Source organism: Astyanax mexicanus, chromosome 22 (assembly GCF_023375975.1).
Source record: "Astyanax mexicanus isolate ESR-SI-001 chromosome 22, AstMex3_surface, whole genome shotgun sequence".
In the NCBI taxonomy this organism is placed as follows: domain Eukaryota; kingdom Metazoa; phylum Chordata; class Actinopteri; order Characiformes; family Acestrorhamphidae; genus Astyanax; species Astyanax mexicanus.
Genome location: NC_064429.1, coordinates 1,080,632 through 1,101,726, shown reverse-complemented (window position 1 = coordinate 1,101,726; position 21,095 = coordinate 1,080,632). Strand labels below are relative to the sequence as shown.

Below are 21,095 nucleotides of genomic sequence, written 5' to 3'. Positions count from 1 at the left end.
GACCTCTGCTACTTGCCAACAAAGGTTTTCCCACCGAGTATTAAGTCTTGTTTGCCAGAGGGACCAAATACTTACAGTATTTCTCTCTGCAAAATGCAAATAAATTAATGTAGTTTATACAATGTGATTTTCTGGATTTTATTTTTGATATTCCATCGCTCACTGTTAAAATTAACCTCCCTTTAAAATGATAGACTTTTCATTTATTTGTAATTGGGCAAAATTATAAAATCAGCAATGGATTAAATAATTATTTTCTTCACTGTTACATATTACAAAAGTCCTTGAACTCTTCTTCACTCGTTCATGTACGTTTACTGTACTTAACCTGAGCAAGCTTTGCGGAGATAATGCAGACAACTTTGACAATGTTTTGAAATTAGACTGTAGCAGCAGTTTTACATGCTTGCTTTGTATAAATTGTTCCTTTTATGGTTCCTATTCCACTAGAGTTGTATTGGTCTGTTACAAAGTCTTGCTAATCATCTGTTTGCATGAATAACAGTTGCCTTTTTGAGGTTCTTGGCTTCCAGATAGGAGTTCACCATTGAACCAGGCACTTTGCAGCATTTACAGCATCCAAACTGCACCTGCAATATCTAGCTTGTTCTGTTTGTGGCAGATGGCATAGGCAGTTAAACAAAATATCTTTTAGCTGCCTTACTGATTATCAAGACCTTCTGTGTACATAATACAGTCACAACAGATGGGGGAAAGAGAATAGGCCCAGCTGACTGGTATGCACACAGTGTGAACCTGAGTGACCCTGAGTGCCTTTAACAGCCAGCTCTTACATAATATTGGGGATCTCTGAGTGATTCCACACACACTTCATTCAGTTAAAAAGGATTGTGTTGTCTCTGCCAAGTCTTTGTATAAACGCCTATTTTTTAAAAGAAGACGCAGCCTATTTTTAGTCTGCTGTTGGGCGCTGTGTTTTTGTGTTTAGTGTCATCGCGAGAAATGTGTGTGTTCCATCAAAGCGGTGGAACTCCATCTCCCAGGAGCTTCGTTACGAACAGAAGCACAACTAAAGCAGCACGTAGCAGGTAGCATTTCACTGCACCCTATAAAAAGAGTACGGAGTCTTGCTGTCTAAACATATAGAGTTTTGGCCACTCCTACTGAATTCCCATGAACATTAGGGTGCTTATGGAAACTAGGCCTCCTCTGTTTATAGCTGGGTCTTGTCTCCCATGTTCTTGTGTCATCACTTAAGAAACACACCAAATCCCCATCTAACTCTTACTGCCTGTCACCCACTCACATGTGTACAGTTCTCACACGCTGTCTTACACACACTTACATATTCAGAGTAATACGCCTAAAGATTTGTGGTTGTTAAAGGGCATATACACTGTGATCTACAGTTGGGTATATTCAAATGAACAGGATAGATATATATATATATATATATATACTGTACTGGAGAAAAGTCTTGGGTGCCTAAGTGCACTGTTTAAAGTCATTTATCTTGGTTATAAGTATGTTGTATGTCACTAGAATAGATTTGATTAGGGAAATTAAGGAGATTTTTTTAATCTACATTGGATCACATTTCATTACAGATTTTACAGAGAAGCACTATATTTTTGCATTTTTGTAATATGTTTTTTATTTACTTTTTAAACTTTATTTTTCAGGTGCCTAAAAGATTTTCATATTCTCGATACAGGATGTGTGATGATGCACTTGGCCCACTATTTGTTTTGTTTCATGATACTGGGATCATACTGGGACCTGTCCTAAACAAAATTTAATTTAGCATAAAGTAGCTAAAAGATTAATATGCAGTGTGATGTGATTGTGTGTTTATTGATAGTGGTTGTTAGCCAGGTTTTTGTGTTTAAACAGTGTAGATGCTTTAAATATCTGAGCCCTTCCTGCAAATAAATATATCAAACATTCTGTTATTTTTCCCCTTATGTTGTAAATTATGATTTTACTTTTGCCTTTACGAGTAAAAAATAGACGTTTAAAAGAAGCAGCTCACATGTAAATATTAGTATTAGTAATAATATTTTGGCTCCATTTCTTCTTGATTCTCTGTTTATTCTGCTGTATGTTTTTGTGACTTTTTCATTTAGTAAAATATATTAAAAGCTACACACGTGGACAAAATTGTTGGCACCCCTCGATTAATAAAAGAAAACCCACAATGGTTAAAGAAATAACTTTCATCTGACAAAAGTAATAATAAATAAAAAATTCTACGAAAATGAACAAATGAAAATCTGAACCGTGGCTTAACAGAATTATTAAAAAAATAAGTAAACTCAGAGTGGTCCAGCAGACTGAGGCACTGCCACTATGACTGAGAGATTGCTGGTTCAGAGGAACTCAAAGTGGTTGATAGTTTGGATAGCTACCTAGGACAGTATCTAGTTCAGGCTCGTCAGAAATCTCTTACAGATCACATTGTTTTATAAGATCCGCTAGCTTAGCATTGAAAGCTGCTGTCATCTCTGCTATGAAAACTACAGGCTAATTATGTTTTCTGCTTTTGTGTTAGAATTTACATCATAATCATCGTAATATGATGGCATATGAAAATATTTCATTGTATTCAAAGTGAATGCAGTGTAAAGTAGCAAGTGCTGTAGCTGGCTTGCTCTGCTAAATCAACATTCCAACAGACAAATTTACAGTTTCAGATCGATTTAGTACAGCATTGATTGGCTAGCTCTCAAACAACCTAGTGAGACACCATAAAACTTTTTTTATATACAGTCATATGAAAAAGTTTGGGCACCCCTATGAATCGTATTCATTTTTAGTTCTAAATATTTGGGTGTTTGCAACAGCCATTTCAGTTTGATATATCTAATAACTGATGGACACAGTAATATTTGTGCTTTTGCACACCTCAGGCGACTCTGTTTGTGGCAGAAATGTCTTCTTTCGCATCACTCTCCCATACAGCTTCTCCCTGTGTAAAGTGCGCTGTATTGTTGACCGATGCACAGTGACACCATCTGCAGCAAGATGATGCTGCAGCTCTTTGGAGGTGGTCTGTGGATTGTCTTTGACTGTTCTCACCATTCTTCTTCTCTGCCTTTCTGATATTTTTCTTGGCCTGCCACTTCTGGGCTTAACAAGAACTGTCCCTGTGCTCTTCCATTTCCTTACTATGTTCCTCACAGTGGAAACTGACAGGTTAAATCTCTGAGACAACTTTTTGTATCCTTCCCCTGAACAACTATGTTGAACAATCTTTGTTTTTAGATCATTTGAGAGTTGTTTTGATGAGCCCATGATGCCACTCTTCAGAGGAGATTCAAATAGGAGAACAACTTGCAATTGGTCACCTTAAATACCTTTTCTCATGATTGGATACACCTGGCTATGAAGTTCAAAGCTCAATGAGGTTACCAAACCAATTTTGTGCTTCAGTAAATCAGTAAAAAGTAGTTAGGAGTATTCAAATCAATAAAATGATAAGGGTGCCCATACTTTTGCACCAGTTAAATTTTGGTTTAATGCATATTGCACATTTTCTGTTAGTACAATAAACCTCATTTCAATCCTGAAATATTACTGTGTCCATCAGTTATTAGATATATCAAACTGAAATATTTAGACCTAAAAATGATTAAGATTAATAGGGGTGCACAAACTTTTTCATATGACTGTAAAACATCCACACAAGCATCTGTATGTCTGCTCTTATCATTCTGTGAGAGGAAAATTCCTGAACTGAAGCGGGTACATCCGGTGCTGTTCACTGGAGCTTCATAACCAATACAGTTTTCTCGTGAAATTAAGCTCTTTTTTTGTATATATTGTTCATATAAAAAAATGTTGCCAATATTGCATTCAATACGATATGGCACACCCCTAATTGCTGATGTACCTCATTATTGTAAGTCGCTTTGGATAAAAGCGTCCACTAAATGCTATGTAATGTAATTTAGGGTGTTCTGATGCGGATTTCTCCTCCACAGAGTGGTAAGAGCAGACATACGAGCATTTGGGTTAATGTTTTAAATTTGTTTTAAATTCCTTTCTTTTTGTGATGTGCAATTTAAATTATTCTCTTCATTTTAATCATGACACCCTCTAATTGAGCATGTTATCTATATCTATACTGATCATTTTGCATGTTTTTTTCGCTGTGGTTGTAATCTATTTTAGTGAATCCGTGGTCAACACAAGCTGAACAAAGGTGGCTCTAATTTGTAATTGAAAATAGGGTGAATATAGGACACATCCCGTATAATTGTTTAAAAGGCTTGTATTGTTTAAGCATTCAGATTTTCAAAACATTACAGTATGTTAGTGTTACACCACATCTCTTTCCACCAAGACTTTTAAATATGTTTAAGGATTGTTTTCTTTGTTTGTTTGTTTTTGTTTGGCTCCTTTGTGCTATGCATGATCTGAGCGATTAGCAACTCCAACTCTGGAAACACACTTCATTCCACCTGGCAGGACGGGGAGTTACTGGTTGATCCAGAGGCTGGGATTGGGCTATGAGAGTCTGAATGCCGGCCAGGCTCTCAGGGACATTCACAGAAATCAACGCGCTCTCATTCCTGTTTAAATGTCAACCAGCTTCCATGGCTTTTGTGTAAACACAGCTGTAAGGATAGATCAGATCTCCCTTCCCCCAATTCTTCCATGCGTATGCACACACACCATGCTGTTTTTCCATCTCCCCTTCCTCTCTTCTATACTGATTTTGTAAAATAAAATAAAGAAATAAACAGGATGACCATTTTTGATTACGTTTTATAACTAATTATTTAATTAACCATATATTAAATTAATTAATATGAATGTAATAATGTTTATTATTAAGACAACTTTCTTAGTAATAATCAAAAATAATAAGTTTACAAACAAACATCAATTATCTGTTTTTGCCCAAAAATATACCTGTTTTGAGTTTTGACACTGGAAATAGAGTGTTGGGGTTATCTACCTGGTTGTAATGAAATGTACACGTCGCTGGGCCCACAGTACTATCTATGCTAGCTAAACAAAGGAATGAATGGAAATAGCCTAAAAATAACTTGATAATAGCGTCACTTGGAGCCACAGAAGTGCCACCGGTTCTACGTAGTTCAGTTTTTCTCAGTCGCTTTAGAGCATTTCTCACCCCAGAGTTAAATGTTTTCAAAGCCAATTGTTCAATCTTCACATCATCTACTCACTTGTGCAGATCACAAAACCCATTTTTCATTCATTTATTTATTTATTTATTTATTTATTTATTATACAAACAGTAAATGATTCTGTACAACTGTCTGCTGTTTCCCAAATAATCAATTGCTTTTGTTCACAGTATCTTATGTTACCCTACTTCAGTGCATACGTGCTTAAATTCAACTTAGTATGAACAAGCAGGTGGTCATAATGTTATGCTTCATCAGAGTATAATGATATACAGTACAGTATGTGATCTGTGATCTGACAATTCTGTGATTTTAGAAACGTAAATCTGATATGTATACATAACTGTATCTTTTCCAGAATAAGAATAACTGTTTGTACAAACCTGTTTTGAGAAATATTAATTCTGATTTGAGAAAAACATCAGCAAACTAACTTGCGTAAGAGATTTGGAAGCTGTCTTCAGCATTTCAAGACCTTTTCTATGGATTTATGACAATTAGACAAAGTAAGGACTTTTAAAAAATGTGTTAACTTAAGTAACTTTAAAGACTGAAACTGTGTAAATATTGGAAGCTTTGAAATCGAAGGTTGAAAAAAACAACATAAAGTGCTTTACTGTGGTGATGGGCCTGGACATATGTTGTTCAGGGCATTGAAACTGTACTGAAGGAAACAGCCCTGTACTTTAAAAGATATTCAGCTGGTGTTTTGATATTGGTCTTTGTTTATTATTTACCTGAGTAGGACAGAAATGATTTACAGTAGGATGAGGGGAATTGGTCATAATAACGTTACGATAAATACATTGAAATACTTTAATAACGCCTTGAATAACAGCAAACTCTGCATTGTATTACACCTGCGCATCCCCTTGCATCAGGCTGGGCTCACATTAAATAACAAGGCTGGAGGCAGGGTGAGGGTGAGGCAGAGGTCCACAGTAAACCACACACTAAAAATGAGTGCAGGCAAAGCAAGTCCTGAAAAACTCTTTAAATCACTTTTCACATTTACATTATGACACATCGCATTTTTGTCCATATCATGCACCCCTACACCACAGCAAGACACCAGCTACCTTCACTCTAGGGGTCAAACAGTCAGACCTGTGCTGTTCCATACTTCACACATTATTGTGTTATTGAGTTTGCTTCATGATTTATGTGATTTGACCGGTTCTGTTGATGCTCCTATGTGCACATGTATGAGTTACTGAGTCTTATTCTAAATCATCCCCCCCACCTCGGTCTGCAGATGGACACGGAGCCTGGCTTTACAATCGAACCTCCCGTCCAGACAGCCAGTGAAGCCCCAGCTGTCCCTAATGGCTCATCAGTGGCCCAAGTGAAAAGTGAGGTGCGCAGCAGCAGAGCGCTCACGTCTGAGCAGCTGGAGGCCATAGAGGATGAGGAGCTCCTGGACAGAATGGTATGTCAGGAAATTACCATCACACTGTTGAAGTGAATTACAAAGTAAAGAAAAGGCATAAACAGAAGGCCTAAATCAAACCCTGCATGTGATCACAGATTAAATACGTCTAAGCACTCGTGTGTGTGTGTGTGTGTGTGTGTGTGTGTGTATAATAATTGTGCTTTGTTGTTGTACTGACAGCTCGATGATTCCAAAGATTTTGAAGAGCGGAAAATGATCAGGGCTGCTATGAGAGAACTCCGAAAGAAAAAGAGAGGTCAGTCCTTTATGTCATTGTGTCATTTCTGTCTTTCTTCAGTACTTTGTGGACGGGATTAGTTTATGTAGGGAGCTGGAGTACCGTAACTTTACTACAGGACGTCTGTTAAATATGTGACCAGTTCCCAGCGGGTAAGAAAGGTTTGCTACATAATTGAAGGAATCAAGGTATCTATACCATGCATTACAAAACTCAACGCATCATCAAGCATAGAATATTTACAAACATGTTGATTTGCATGGGATAAATATAAACTAAATATATTACAGCTTTTTTTATACACAGTAAAAGATTTTTAAGCTTGAGCACACAGTCTGTAAAAATGACTGACATGTAGCATTCAGGCTCTGTTAATGAATACACCACCTCCCCAGGTAAAACTATTCCTGTCCAAAAAAGGTTTTAAGTCTTACTTTCTTTCTGTCGTACTGCCCTCTCTACTTATTGTCTCTTTTTAATGGTATTTGGTCAGGATTCAGTTTATCTTAGGTCCTGAAATAATTCTCTTTTCCCATGTGCTCCTCTGTGGTTTTTATTTCCGTCCAGGTCAAACAAGGATTTTCTCTCTCAACCTCTGAGAAAATTACAGGGTGAACTACCGACTATTTCACAGCAACATCTGTGGTGGTCTAATAATTTTAGTCTTATAATAATTTACCTTATAAAATAAAAATGCATTAAGTATATATTTTTAACAGTATATTTAACATGAAAAAGTACATATTTAAAAAAAATGTAAATATGTACTTAAATACATACTAAATGTACTTAATGCAACTTAAGGATATTTCAGTTATAAATCTATATGTAAACACAACATAAAAATATTAAATTGTGCTTTTGAGTGTTTTTTTGTACAACTTCTGCAAACTTAAGTAGATTTAAGTATGCGTTTTTTAAACATAATTTTTAATACACTTTAAGTATGCTGTAAATGTACTTCTTTGCGTACTGATGCACATATTGTGTACACCTTAATGCTACTGGGAAAAAATACACTAAAGTGCACTTTAAGCAGAAATTAATACCTCTAAATTTATTTTTTTATTAACACAATGTATAATTTAAAGCATATTCCCTAAAATTACATTTTATGAAAATACAGAGAAAGTATATTCAATGTTTATTACATTGAATTCACTTTTAGTATTCTTTAACTAATTTGAACAAACTTTAATGCTCTTAAGTATACTTCCTTTACACGAGGGTTTCTCCGGTGTTTTCTTTTTTGCCCTTTGGACTCCAGGTTGTAAATGTAATGTGATCATGTGACCATCACTTTCCCCTGTCTTTCTCTTTTTTTGAGCCCCATTGACACATGCACATGACCCAGAACATTTCTGAATATTAACTATACGTATACATAATAACTATGCATCTAAATAGATATGTTTAGATCATTTATATCAGACTTTATCCTGCCAGCCCCCCAGAACTAAGTCCAGTACTGTATCAAGTGTGTTGGTGTGCTTAAAACACGTTGATAACCTCCTGTAGTGAGAGTGTTTTGACCTGGATAATTAATTACATGTGCATTAAGGTAACTGGGTTATGATTCTCTGGTCATTTTCTGTAAATCATATGTGCAAACGATTTTGCTCTTTCATCCATGAGCTCCCTACATTCACCTCCGGAGGACTTGTTCTGTTTCTGTCTCCTCACTCCACCTTTCTATTCCCCCCTTATGCCTTTAGAAGCCAGGTTGGGCTGTTCTCAGGAGGAGCTAGGTATGGTGACTCACCTTCCAGCTGTGTGTGTGTGTGTGTGTGAAGTTTTGATTTCTGAAAGTGTGTGTTGTGTGCCAGCATTGTGTTAACTCATTTTGCACTTGTGTTTAGATATAGACGTTCCACTGAAGTTGCATTTGCATGAAAATTGTTTGCATCGTTCAACTAAGAGTTCACCAATGTTCCACTTTATACACCTCGTGTTCTGCGTGTTAATCTCTTAAATCCAGAATAACTTCAAATCCAGAAACAAGCTCCTAACAGCTCTATTCTTCCGTGCGCCTTTAGGTTCCTTTTCAATATTTTGACTCTTTCTCGAACTTTGAACTCAGTTATTTTTGGAGCTTAAAATGTACAGGTAAGGCTGTTAAACTCCCAGTCTGATTAAAAGATCAGCTTAAATGTCTTTTAGAAAGATTATTTCCTACAGTTTTGGGTATCTCTTGGGTGTGTTGTTGTGTAAATGTTTTAGAGTTGAAATGTGACTTACACTTATCAGTGCAGGAATTTTTCAGAGAGGTTATTTTGAGTGTTTATTTTTTCTTTTTTAATCTCTTCCCTGCTCCTCTTTCACTCAGACCAAAGAGAGAAGGAGCGTGAGGTGCGTCTGCTAGAGCTGAGGCAGCAGAGAGAGGAGAGGAGCCAGAAGGCTCGAGGAGGTCCGGGAGCTGGGGAGGTAGTGATGAAGAAGATTGAGAAGTCTGCAGATGGCTCCACCATCAGTGAAATCACAAAAACCAACCGTTTCGCCCAGTCAGGTAATCAACAGATCATATCAAATCAATTGTATTTGTATAGTGCTTTTTACAACTGATGTTGTTGCAAAGCAGCTTTACAGAGAATCAGGCAAACCATTGAACATAAAACAAAGAACCCCCAGTGAGTCCAGAGGCAAGGAAAAGAAACATCAGAACTGGAGGAGGAGGAAACCTTATATTATCACATACACTATCACATGTACTTTCAAGGCTTATACATAAGGGGGGACCCATCCTCCTCTGGTCAGACAACTTATAAATGAATGTTAAAAAGTCATTATACGTGAATGCAGGTCTAATATATTCAGGTGAATAGCCACACCTGCAGTGAAAGCAGTTAGAACATTTTAAGATAGAGTTCATATACAGTAAACTTTATGTTCTGTTTCATTAGCTAACAGTACTCACTTTGGCTTGGATTAAACTTAAGTGATGGGGAAGAGGGAGGATACTGTACTCAGTTAACTGAACCTGTGTTTATCTGTGTTCTTCTGAATGCCTATATGTGTAGATGATGGCAGCAGGGTGTCCCGTAGCACGATCATGGAAAGCACCTACACACAGAAGTCTGACAGTAAGTTGTTCAGTTCATTTTCTTATCATTCCTTTAAATTGCAGCTTGTGTCTGAGTAAAATTCTGTATATCTCTGTGGTTTCAGGAGGGACCATGCAAACTAAATCTTATAGCTACTCCTCTTCTTCCTCCAGTTCCTCCAAGAAGGTTGGAAGGTGAGCATTCTCTGGGAAATGCCTTTGAGCGATTGTTCTTCTATGTATTGGGAGTCCACTGATCAATAAAATGTGCTATAGTTTAATAATAGCTTGCTTTCTCTCAGCGTGTTTGATCGCGAGGACGACACCTCGCGCAGTGGAGGCACCATGGCTGCGCTGGAGCGCAGGCAGGCTGAGCGCAAGAAGGAGCTCATGAGGGCTCAAACGCTTCCCAAGACCTCAACCTCTCAGGCCAGAAAAGCCATGATTGAAAAGCTGGAGAAGGACGGTGGAAGGTGAGCACTACACGTTTATGACCATTCTTGAAAGAGCAGTTATACAGTGAATAAGAGTGTTGGATATCGTAGTTATTTTGTGGTTAGTGTAGCAGTGTGGTTACAACTCACCATGTAGCACATTTTATTGTTTTCTTTTTAAGCTATCAAAATATAAAAATATATATAAAAAATTTTAAATAAGCACATTGGGTGCAGATAGTGTTAGCAAGAACAATGACACGAGTCTCAAACTTATATTTAACAAAAAGAGCAAGAAATATAAAAATAGAAATAACATTGGCTTCTTAGTTTTGATTATTATATTGCAATTTAAGACATAATATTTGTCATTTTGAACATATTTGTTATTTGGACATTTGAGATTAATTTGAACAGTTGTGTGAGATGGTGGTTATAGAACTATACAGGTAAAACTATCTGAATTACTTTTAAAGTTTAAACATAAGTTAAAAGTAAAATGTATTGAAAAAATTACTAAAAAAAAGTTATTTTAAGAAAGAATATAGGACACTCCCACATTTATTACTACTTAAAATGTGTAAGAATCAGGTAAAGCCTGCAAATGATTACAAAATGATGTGGGAGGAGTCTGTCTTATGGTGTTTTCACGCCTGTAGTTGGTTTCTCTGGTCTGGATCAGTTGATGATTTTGTTTACTTGAAGCATTTCTTCCTCTGTTTGGTTTGGTTTCACACAGGCATAAACCTAAATGCATCAAAATGTGCACCAATAAACCACACGAGCATATTGTCTCCTCTGATTGGTCAGAGCTGTCTGGCACAGGAGCAATAAAGTGAATATAGAGAGAACATTGTGTTCCAGCACATATATCTGTGCAGTGTGAAGCTGCTCTAATACAGAACACTACACTGTAAAAGTAAACGGAATCATTCGGCTGCGAGCAGTGGATGCTGCACAGACCACGTGTGTAAACATGAAGCAGAGACAGTATTTGTTTGGGACCAGACTGAGACCACTGAACCGCACTAAGGGAATAGGGGACTGAAAATGTTTTAATGGACCAAATTTTGCTGATGTGAAAACACCCTTAGTGAAGTGAGTTCATCTCCATGGCCAGACCCAAAGAGTTCTCTGAGGCCTTCAGAAAGAACTGTAGATGCTGATGATCACACACTACCCCTGTAATCTATCGATGAGCTAGAATGCAGGAGTGTAAAGATGCTAGTTGAATCTTTAGTGATGTTTCTTTGCATACTTTTCAAATTTCATTTTTAATAGGATTATAAAATCACAGATTTTGCAGTTTAAATGCATTGTTCCAGTCATATTGTTTGATTTTGGTTACAGTTCGCCAGCTGTCCAGATAAACAAGGTCCAGCGCTCCACTAGCTTTGGTGTACCCAATGCTAACTCCATCAAACAGATGCTGTTAGATTGGTGCCGAGCGAAGACTCGTGACTATGAGGTAAAGAAGTCAACAAGCATAACACTAGTGTCTCTAATGCAAATAACACTCGTGGCTCAGCACAGCCAATGAAGAATACCCATTCTTCACAGTTCAAAGCTTATTATTACATCAGCACTGACGGGCTTCAGGTGCTCATAAACCAGCAAGATCTATACAGATGACTCTCAGTTTCCTCTGTGATTCCTCTCTGTGCTTTTAGAATGTGGACATTCAGAACTTCTCCTCCAGCTGGAGTGATGGAATGGCGTTCTGTGCTCTGGTGCACAACTTTTTCCCAGAGGCCTTTGACTACGCTGCCCTCAGCCCCAGCAATCGCAGACAAAACTTTGAGGTTGCCTTCAAAACAGCAGAGTGAGTATAGAAATAAAACCCAGAATGTTTTAAATGTTTTGTGACAGCAATTAAAATATACAAAAAAAAAGTTTAATCTTTAGGATGTGAAATTTTAACCTCTTGTGCCAGTGAATATTTTTCATCTCTTGATCTTTTAATGATTAACACTCCCTACCAATGTCTAATATGTAATCAAGCAACAAAATTTGGTATTGCTTTAAATGTAGAAATCAACAGCTAGTCTCTATGCATTAAATATGTTTCTTCAAAAGACTGAGCCCAGATCAGTTAGTAAAATATTTTAACATAGCAATCTGTTTTAACAAAGTGGAGAAGCTGAGTATATTGTCCATCTTTTTAGAGAACCTCAAAACTACTACATAAAGAGACAGGAAGTTAGCCTAATTGACTGGTTACAGCAATTTAAACTAAAGTACCACATTTAAATTGTAACACTCCAGGAGATTTAGGTTGCCTAATGAAGTAATATTATATATAAATATATAAAAAATATATGTAATATTAAAAATATATGTCTTTAACTTTGGCATTTAGTATTTTGTATCATCACTACTGTTACAAAAATCCAGTCAGACTCATCGGTGTCCTTATTAAACATAACTACACTATAGGGTTGCATAGAATATTTGCTGATATTTGCTGGTATATTAAGTAAAAAAAACTAATAATTTATACAGAACAATGACAATTGTCCTCCATAATTCATAAATAAATGTATGACTAAAATTGCACTACTGAGGTAAACATGTTACTAAAATAGCACAGCTGACACATTTAATTTATTTAGTGGTGTAAAGAGTGAAAAGATGAATAAAAATACACGTCAAAAAAACGTGTTAAACATTCAGTATATCTTCAGCCAAATCTCTTATTTTGTTTGTTTTTTCTCTCAGAATCTTTGGTAGAAAGAACAAACATGCCTAAAGGTAAAGTTAGTTGTGATCTGTCTTTTAAAATGCTATTTGATCCAGCCATAAAATGAATAAATACTGAGGTTAAAGCCAAATTGCTGCAGTCATCAGCTTATCAAGCATTATTCCTCTAAGATTTTACTGTGCAACACCGTATTATTCATGAAACAGATCCTGAGGGTTAGAGTGTTTTGTAGAGGTCTAACTGGGTATGTGCTAAAGACTCTAACCTACAACACAAACCTTAACCTGTGCTACTGAAACATTGCTTCTACTTAGCCTCTGGAATTAGCCTGCATTGATCTAATAAAAGGTTGTTGGGATCATTTTAACAATCCTACTTTTTCTTGCATCATATGTCATAAAGTCATGACATTTCATGGCTGCTGTTCAGTGTTTGGTGAAGCGGTTCAGTAAAATAACTGCCCACTGCTAATATGCTTCCTTTTTCCCTCCACTTTCCCTCCTCTCCCCAGAGAGGTAACGCCCCCTACAGCTCGACTCTTTACTAAGCCAGGGGCATCCAGCTGGACTCTAATGAATGGCCTAAGTGTGTCCTTCGCTGGATAAGCTCTACTTGGCATCGTTTAGTGAATCCTTAACTTGATCTCCTGGTTAATCGTGAATGGGTTTTCAGGTTTCCCTTGACCTTTTCACTCTATCATATTTCTTTTTTCAGTTCTCTCTTTTATTTTTTAATTATTTGGAAAAAAACTCTCACTCATCCTGACTGACTGATGTGGCCCTGGGCTTTTACACATCAGTGGCTGTTACTTTCACCTGCTTTTTAGAGTCACAGTGTGCCCTGTAGTGTGTGTAGCCTGCAGAAAAAAAGATATCCTTGCAAGTCAGCCATCTTGAAAGAAGCCAATATCTTCAGTACTGCACATGTGAACACTATTCAGTTCTGTGGCACTGAATTGAACATTTGTTTAGCTACAGAGTAACAATAATGCAAGCTAGTCTTGCCAGAGATGTCTTTAGTAACTGCCTTACTTGTCATAAAGCAAGCCAGGGGTGAAACCCTTGTTAAAGCAAGAGAAGAAACCTTGAACCAGTGAAATCTATCCATTTCTGGTTCTCACCATGTATTATTATATTATCATATATCTTAACCTTAAGTATAAAGGTTTGTGTTTTAAAAGCTTTACTTTCATGCAATGTTATACTGTTTTTTGTGTTGCACCAATTTACAAGCAGAGGTCCCCCATCTAGTTATTTACTTAGGTAAAAGTACTAAAGTATTTCCCTTCAAATGTGCCAAAGGTATTAAACCATATTGCTGTCCTGGTTGCATTTTCGTAACAAGGCTACTTTATCAAATGGTTTTAGGTGAAAGACTCTAGGTTCATGTCCTTAATAAATCTGACTCTAATAAACAGATTGTTTATTTTAGTGAAGTAAAATATAAGATGTTTGTAAATATGTCTGTAAGAATTAAGGTACAGACATAAATGAACTGAAGTACACTACATAGTAACATTTACTTTGTTACTGTCCATTACTGATTAATATTGACCGGTATTTGTTACTTAAATGGCCATTTTCTAATTTTGTGCTGTATTTCTCCTGAATAAGAGAAAATATGAAGAGAAAATAAAGCCAGTGGGAAAGTTTTCCTACTATAATCTTACAAAAGCGAGATTAGATATGTTGCCATTCAAGATGGAATGACTTGCTATAATAACATGACTTGCTGCTCTTCACCTTTGCATCCTGCATCCTGATCACCCAGTGCCCATGTTCACACAATCTCCACTCAGAGCGTCTGCCGCAGGTCACCTCACAGCCCACGTTTACGTCTGTGTTTTTAGAATAGGGGACTGAAAAGTTGCTGTTTAAGTCCCTGTTGTCTTACTGTGTGATATGAATGTCTCTGCACTTGTGATTCCATGAAAAAGCAAAGCTGAGTGGATGCACAGCAGTTCTCCATTTCAGCTTTTGTTTTGACTGCTTGTGTAAATGATCATGAAGCATGAAAGCACATCAAAATGTTTGTCATCACAAATGTAATGTTTGTTCTGATTTTGTGTCTCTCCACCTCTCTCTCTCTCTCTCTCTCTCTCTCTCTCTCCCTCCTTACTGTCCACCTGTCTCACCCTGATGTGTGGCTGCCCACTACACTCTTCACTTACTCTCTCTCGTTCTGTCTTCTTTATGTCTTCCATTCGTCCTTTCTTTCTTTATTCTACCCCAATACCTCCTCCCTTTCATCCCATGGTTTTGCGAGTAGGACGCTTGCAGACTGTCCCCAGCTTTTGGATGTGGACGATATGGTGAGGATGCGGGAGCCTGACTGGAAGTGCGTGTATACGTACCTCCAAGAGTTCTACAGAGGCCTGGTGCAGAAGGGTTTGGTCAAAACCAAGAACTCCCCCTAAGGTCCAAACTAACGCTGAACGGTGAGAGTGGCAATAAGGCCTATCAGGAAAGACCAGACCAGTGATCATGGCTGGGTGGGGTTGGTTGGCGGGTTGGGTGGGATGGAGGTTTTTGGTTTGTTGGGTTGTTCAGGGTAAGACGGTGGTTAGAGAAAGGGGCACACAACAGTTTTAAAGTAACAGTTTGCAGTTTTGTTCTGCAAATATAGGTTGGTTAGCCAAGAAGTCTTTGTCATCTTTGCTCCTTTAGTTTTTCGATTGTAAATTTTAAAGTTTAATTTACCAGAATGCAAGGCAGGTTTTGTGGTGCAGTTTGCATAATTCTGATTGGTGGGGTATTAGCATCCATCACATGTTAGCTACATTATCATGGTAATGCTAATCATAAACCGAGTCTATCTTGGCTGATAGACTGTATTTGGGCAAGAGACAAGTTTAATTCTTTGCTGAACGTTTGTCTTTTTCAGGAGGTGGTTGGTGTACTGTTTTGCTAAATCAATATGTGAGAGTGTAAAATGTCTGGATAAGTTCCAAAAAAAAAAAAAGTTGGCAAAAAATATCTTTTGATTGCTTTCTTAGAGTCACTAAAGTCCAAATGTATCCAGAGTCGAAACAGGCATTACACTGTTTAACAAAGGGCATGAAAAGATAGAAACTATCAACTTAAAAGGCAATGCCTTTCCTAAGCCGATGCTGTATACGGGTAAAGCCTGTATGAAGTCAGGTGATGTTCTTTATCACAGCTTTGTTTGTCAGTTTTGGCAGATCAGCATAACGTCATATCAAGAGCCTGGCTACGTTCACCATCACTCAGTGTTTGCAGGAGTGTACAGCGCTTTGGGATCCGACGCCCAAACATGGTCTTGGTTTGGGCCTCATGACATGAAGAAAGAGCACTGCAGGATCAAAGATTCCTGTCGTCCTTTATAGTCACTGCCTTAGCTACCGTTTCAGCATATGTGATGGAAACGGAACAGCACAAAACAAAGCCAGAACTCCTCCTGCGGGTGCCAGATGTACATGCCTTCAGAAAAGCTAAATGCCACCAGTGATTATTGTGGTCTTGGTGAGGGCCTTGTTTTGAATTTGCACAGTAGCCAGTTTGTGTTCTTGGCAAGCCAGTCTAAAGATAATTAATTTAGCATTGTAGGAGTTCTGTCTATTAAGATAGTTCTATAGCAAACTATTCACAGTGTTAATAAATCACTCCACACTGCTTGTCTAAAGCCTTGCTGTTCTTCCGTGTTTAATGGGTTGATCATTATACAGAATACTAACTTGATACCATAGCAGAGGCAGTAGGGCTGATCAGAGCTGATATGATAATTTTGTCACCAATACTGATTCTAAATTTTTGCTTCTTTGGTTAATGTGTCATTCCAGAAATCTGTGCATTTTCCCTCACATCTTAAAATATGCATTCAGAATTTTAGCAAATATTGAAACTCTTGATTTTATCTGACTCCACCCTCAGCTCAAATTAAAAAAAAAAAGTGAAGGGTAGTTTGGGTGGGGCAATGGGTGATGTATGGGTTTAGAGTCAGAGCAGGAGGGAGAGTTGATTGGCAGAACTGCAGCAGTGTGTCTCTGATAGTGGTGAGATGCAGATGGTTGGACATCAGCAGGGGGAGGTGTTGTTAAACCTGAGAGGGCGCTGCAACTATCCTGACAGGCGGAAACTATCACAATAAAAGCGTTTGTTAAAGATTAAGAAAGATTTATAAACATTTTAAGCAGGACAGGTATGTTTCATTACGTCACAGGAACACATTTCAGCGATTAATGGAAAAAATAATGTTTGGTGTTTATTGCCTCTTTAATACAAATGTGGCTAAAGTAGAGCAGCAAGAATGTTTTAAAGATGATTTAGTTCTTTTTCATATAGACACAGTTTTAATTTCAGTTACTGTGATGTTTTATACGTCAGCATGGACAGCTTAATCTTTACCTCAGCTAAATATGGAGACATGATTAATTTCATTTGATAAAGTGTTTTGATGTCAGATGTTTCTTAAATGGATAGTGCTATGTAAACATATCCTGGACATGTTTAAATAGATTGATATTTTTATGACAATAGCAAAATAAATAATTGAAAACCTTTAGAAAATATTATTATAATACAATAATTATTCACCTTTACCAAGCAACACTGCAGACATGGCAAAATCCCTGTCCCTACATCAAAGAAAACTATAAAATGTAGAAAAACGTATTTAAAGTGAAGGTTAACAACCCTCTGCATCTGTGGTAATGTGTTTATTCAGAGTAAATCTTGAAAAATATTTTGTTAGAAAAAGGCACGTTATATTGATATAGGATATAGGATTGAATTAGGATATTATCTAGGATCAATTGGTACTTTTGGCAGTGTGGTCAGTGTGCCAACTACTGCTGGAAAATGAAATCCGCATCTCCATAAAAGTTGCCAGCAGAGGGAAGCTGTAAGATATGAAGTGCTGTTAAATTTTGTGGAAAAACAAAACTGCACTGACTTTAGACTTGATAATAAAACACAGTGGATCAACACCAGCAGATGACAGACATGACTCTCCAAACCATCACTGATCATCAGTAAATTCTACATTTCATTTAAAGTAAATCAAGGGATCAGAGTCTGGAGGAAGAGTGGAGAGACACACAGTCCAAACTGCTCAAGGTCTAGTGTGAAGTTTCCACCAATCAGTGATGGTTTGGAGAGTCATGTTTGTCATCTGCTGGTGTTGATCCACTGTGTTTTATTATCAAGTCTAAAGTCAGTGCAGTTTTGTTTTCCCACAAAATCTTACAGCACTTCATGCTTCTTTCCTCTGCTGACGACTTTTATGGAGATGCAGATTTCATTTTCCAGCAGGACTGCCAAAAGTACCAATTGTTCTTATACAATATTCAAATTTTCTGAGATACTGATTTTTGGGTTTTCATTGGCTGTAAGCCATAATCATCAACAATAAAAGAAATATACCCTTAAAATATACCAATGTTTCTAATACATCTATATAATATATTATAATATATATATATATATTTTATAGTTTAGCAGTTTTTAACTAAATTAGTGAAATGAAGTGGCTTTTTAATGATATTCTATTTTTTAAGATGCACTTAAAATATTTCTTTGTAATTTTAATCCAGATAGATGTAGTCCCAGTATCAGTTTCAACTATCAAATGAGCATTACCAGCAAATAACCTAATATCATTTATTTCTCCTTTTGTCAGAAATCATTAAGTTATTCAAATGCTTTTTTAAATAAATAGATTGAAGTCTAAATTAAGCTCATTTTTGTGTTAGGGCTTTACTAATTTAGATGTAAAAATTAACAGATTTCTTTCAAAAAGTAGAAATGTTGATATATATATATCAAATCTAAAACCCAGTTTCTGTATCTGCATACCCATCATATGCTGTTCATCATGGTGATTTAGGTTTTGTTTGTTTTTCTTGCAGTTTTTTCTTTGAACCTCAATTATAACAGTGTTTCTCTGCCACCTAGTGGTTTTCAGTGCAAATTTTACTGTATATTTGTAAAAGTTCTGACACTGTCATAGGCTACAGGCTATTTTTTAACTATCTGATCATTTTTTCTCCTCCTCTTTCTCTTTCAGGGCCTTTGCTAACTGTATGCCCCTGTTGGAGGTGGAGGACATGATGATTATGGGCAAGAAGCCAGACTCCAAGTGTGTCTTCACCTACGTGCAGTCGCTGGTCAATCACCTGCGTCGATACGAGATGACCTGTCGAGCCCACTCAGACCACTGACCGCTTTTCTGACTCTGGCACTCCTCTCAGGCACGGCGCGGACATCCGAAGGCCCGTTCCACACTCCACACTGTGCTGAAAGAAAGAACTGTTCCCTTACTGCTTTACCTTCAGGGCTTGTAGTCTTTCCCCGGGTTTCCACTTTATCTAGCCAGTGTGTACACCAGTGTCAGGGGACTCTAATAAGCCATATTTCTGTACTTTAGGACATACCCATGTCCTAATGTTTAAAATAAAAGAAGCTGATTCTATTAAGAAAAAAAGCAGTAAGTTTAATATTAAATCCCTAGAGTTCTATGCCTATTTTACTTCTCTCGTGCCAGTGGCATAAAAGTGAATTGAAGTGGACTGCCTAAAAAAAACTTTAATGGTACTTTTTTGCATCTTAGCGGAAGTCAGATCTGCATGCTTCACGTGTTTACTTGAATTCATTTTTTGTTTTATTGTTTTTAAGCTTATCTATAAGGAACGAGTGACTGACTTTGGTATGCGCACTGGTATACAAATATAATTTTCACTGCTTCTTCATTTGACAGTTCAAACTCTTTTAACTGCAGCTGAACATTTAACCACATATCTCTGTTTTATTCACTGTCAACTGTTAATTGGTACTCAGTTGTAATGTATATTATTGGCTTTCAAAAAGAATGTACAGAGGAAAGACATTGGCATAGAATTACATGACCATTCATGCACAAGTCACAATAGACAGTATAGCTTATGTATTCCCCTAATTTATGGATCATTTTAAGTTTTTTTTTTTTATATATATATATATTCAGTATTTAACAACACTTTGAAGCTATTGCTATCTTTTGTTGCTGACAAATGGGTCCTCTGTCAGATAAGTTGTCACCCTGTTTATAGGGTGTTTGTAATTCTTTAGCATTTATTTAAATTTTAGACTTAGAGCCTACTGACAGAACAGTCCAGTATTTTGAGCTGAAATTATGTACAAGATTTTAAAGGATTATATTTATATATTTAGGACTTGATCTAGTTTGTGACTAATTTTGGTTTTGGATTAGGAATTGGTTTATTTAAAGAAATAAGAAGATGAAGTTTGGGGCAGATCTCAAAGCTATAATATATATGGTAAGTAATGATTTGTTTAATAGGAATAGCTTTTAATGGCATCATTTTAAACAAATGAACTGCCTTGCAGAAGAAAACTAACTTTATTTAATTCAATTTTTTTGATCTATTTAAATGTAATAGCACCTACTAGTGTTTAATTTTCGGAAATGTCATTAGCACAGGTAATGACAGGTAATACTTTCGAAGAGTATTCTGCTAAATAACCAATGTAAAATCACAAGCAGTGTTTCACATTTTTCTAGATTTCTATTAAACAAAGGTCACATTTGTGATTGAACATGTCCTTGTGTATGCTGGTTCATTTTACGTTCTATACATCTTTATCATTTTCATTTTATTTACTATGTAGTTTATTTATTGCCTTTTTTTTGTTTGTTTAACTGTAGCCAATAGTGGAAGTTAGGCCTCTCCCATAACTAGCATTCGCACCACCTCACAACAATGCTAGTTTGTGCATTTGTGCCATGCTGTTGTGGAAAGGTGAAAAAGAAGCCTACTGTTTTTCATTCCAAATGAAAAGAAACAGCAGTGGATGGTTCTTTGACTAATGTAGAAATTCTAACTTGTAGGCCTATTGACCTGTTCAAAACCATATCACTGCTCTACAGTCACTGCATTGTGAAATAACTTTCTTTTTAAGAATAAAACACTCACTAAAAAGCTCATTAAGGCAGTGAAGATACAATTCTAGTCCATATTGTATTTAGTGCAAAACTGAATTTGTACAGAAAGAAAATCGACTGGCTTTTAGGGGCCATCATGTTTTATATGTTTGCACAGAAGAATATTGTTCACTCAGCATTTCTGTACACTGCACGAAAATAGGAATTGACTATTAAACCCCTATAAGAAAACAA

General features: G+C 36.7%; 1 protein-coding gene across 6 annotated transcripts in view; it reads left to right on the top strand.

Moving 5' to 3' along the window:
• smtnb (smoothelin b) overlaps positions 1-21,095 on the top strand; it is a 101,807-nt gene extending 80,712 nt beyond the window's left edge. For 3 of the 6 annotated variants that reach the window (XM_049470372.1, XM_049470371.1, XM_049470375.1), the window contains 10 exons: positions 6,373-6,546; positions 6,730-6,805; positions 8,503-8,535; positions 9,114-9,293; positions 9,805-9,867; positions 9,953-10,022; positions 10,130-10,300; positions 11,612-11,729; positions 11,932-12,083; positions 18,987-21,095. In XM_049470372.1, coding sequence (XP_049326329.1) covers positions 6,373-6,546; positions 6,730-6,805; positions 8,503-8,535; positions 9,114-9,293; positions 9,805-9,867; positions 9,953-10,022; positions 10,130-10,300; positions 11,612-11,729; positions 11,932-12,083; positions 18,987-19,140 — 1,191 coding nt within the window. In that variant the 3' untranslated portion in view covers positions 19,141-21,095. Of the gene's footprint in view, positions 1-6,372; positions 6,547-6,729; positions 6,806-8,502; positions 8,536-9,113; positions 9,294-9,804; positions 9,868-9,952; positions 10,023-10,129; positions 10,301-11,611; positions 11,730-11,931; positions 12,084-15,230; positions 15,400-18,986 lie in introns of all 6 variants that reach the window. The other 3 variants (XM_049470373.1, XM_049470376.1, XM_049470374.1) reach the window with 3 other exon arrangements.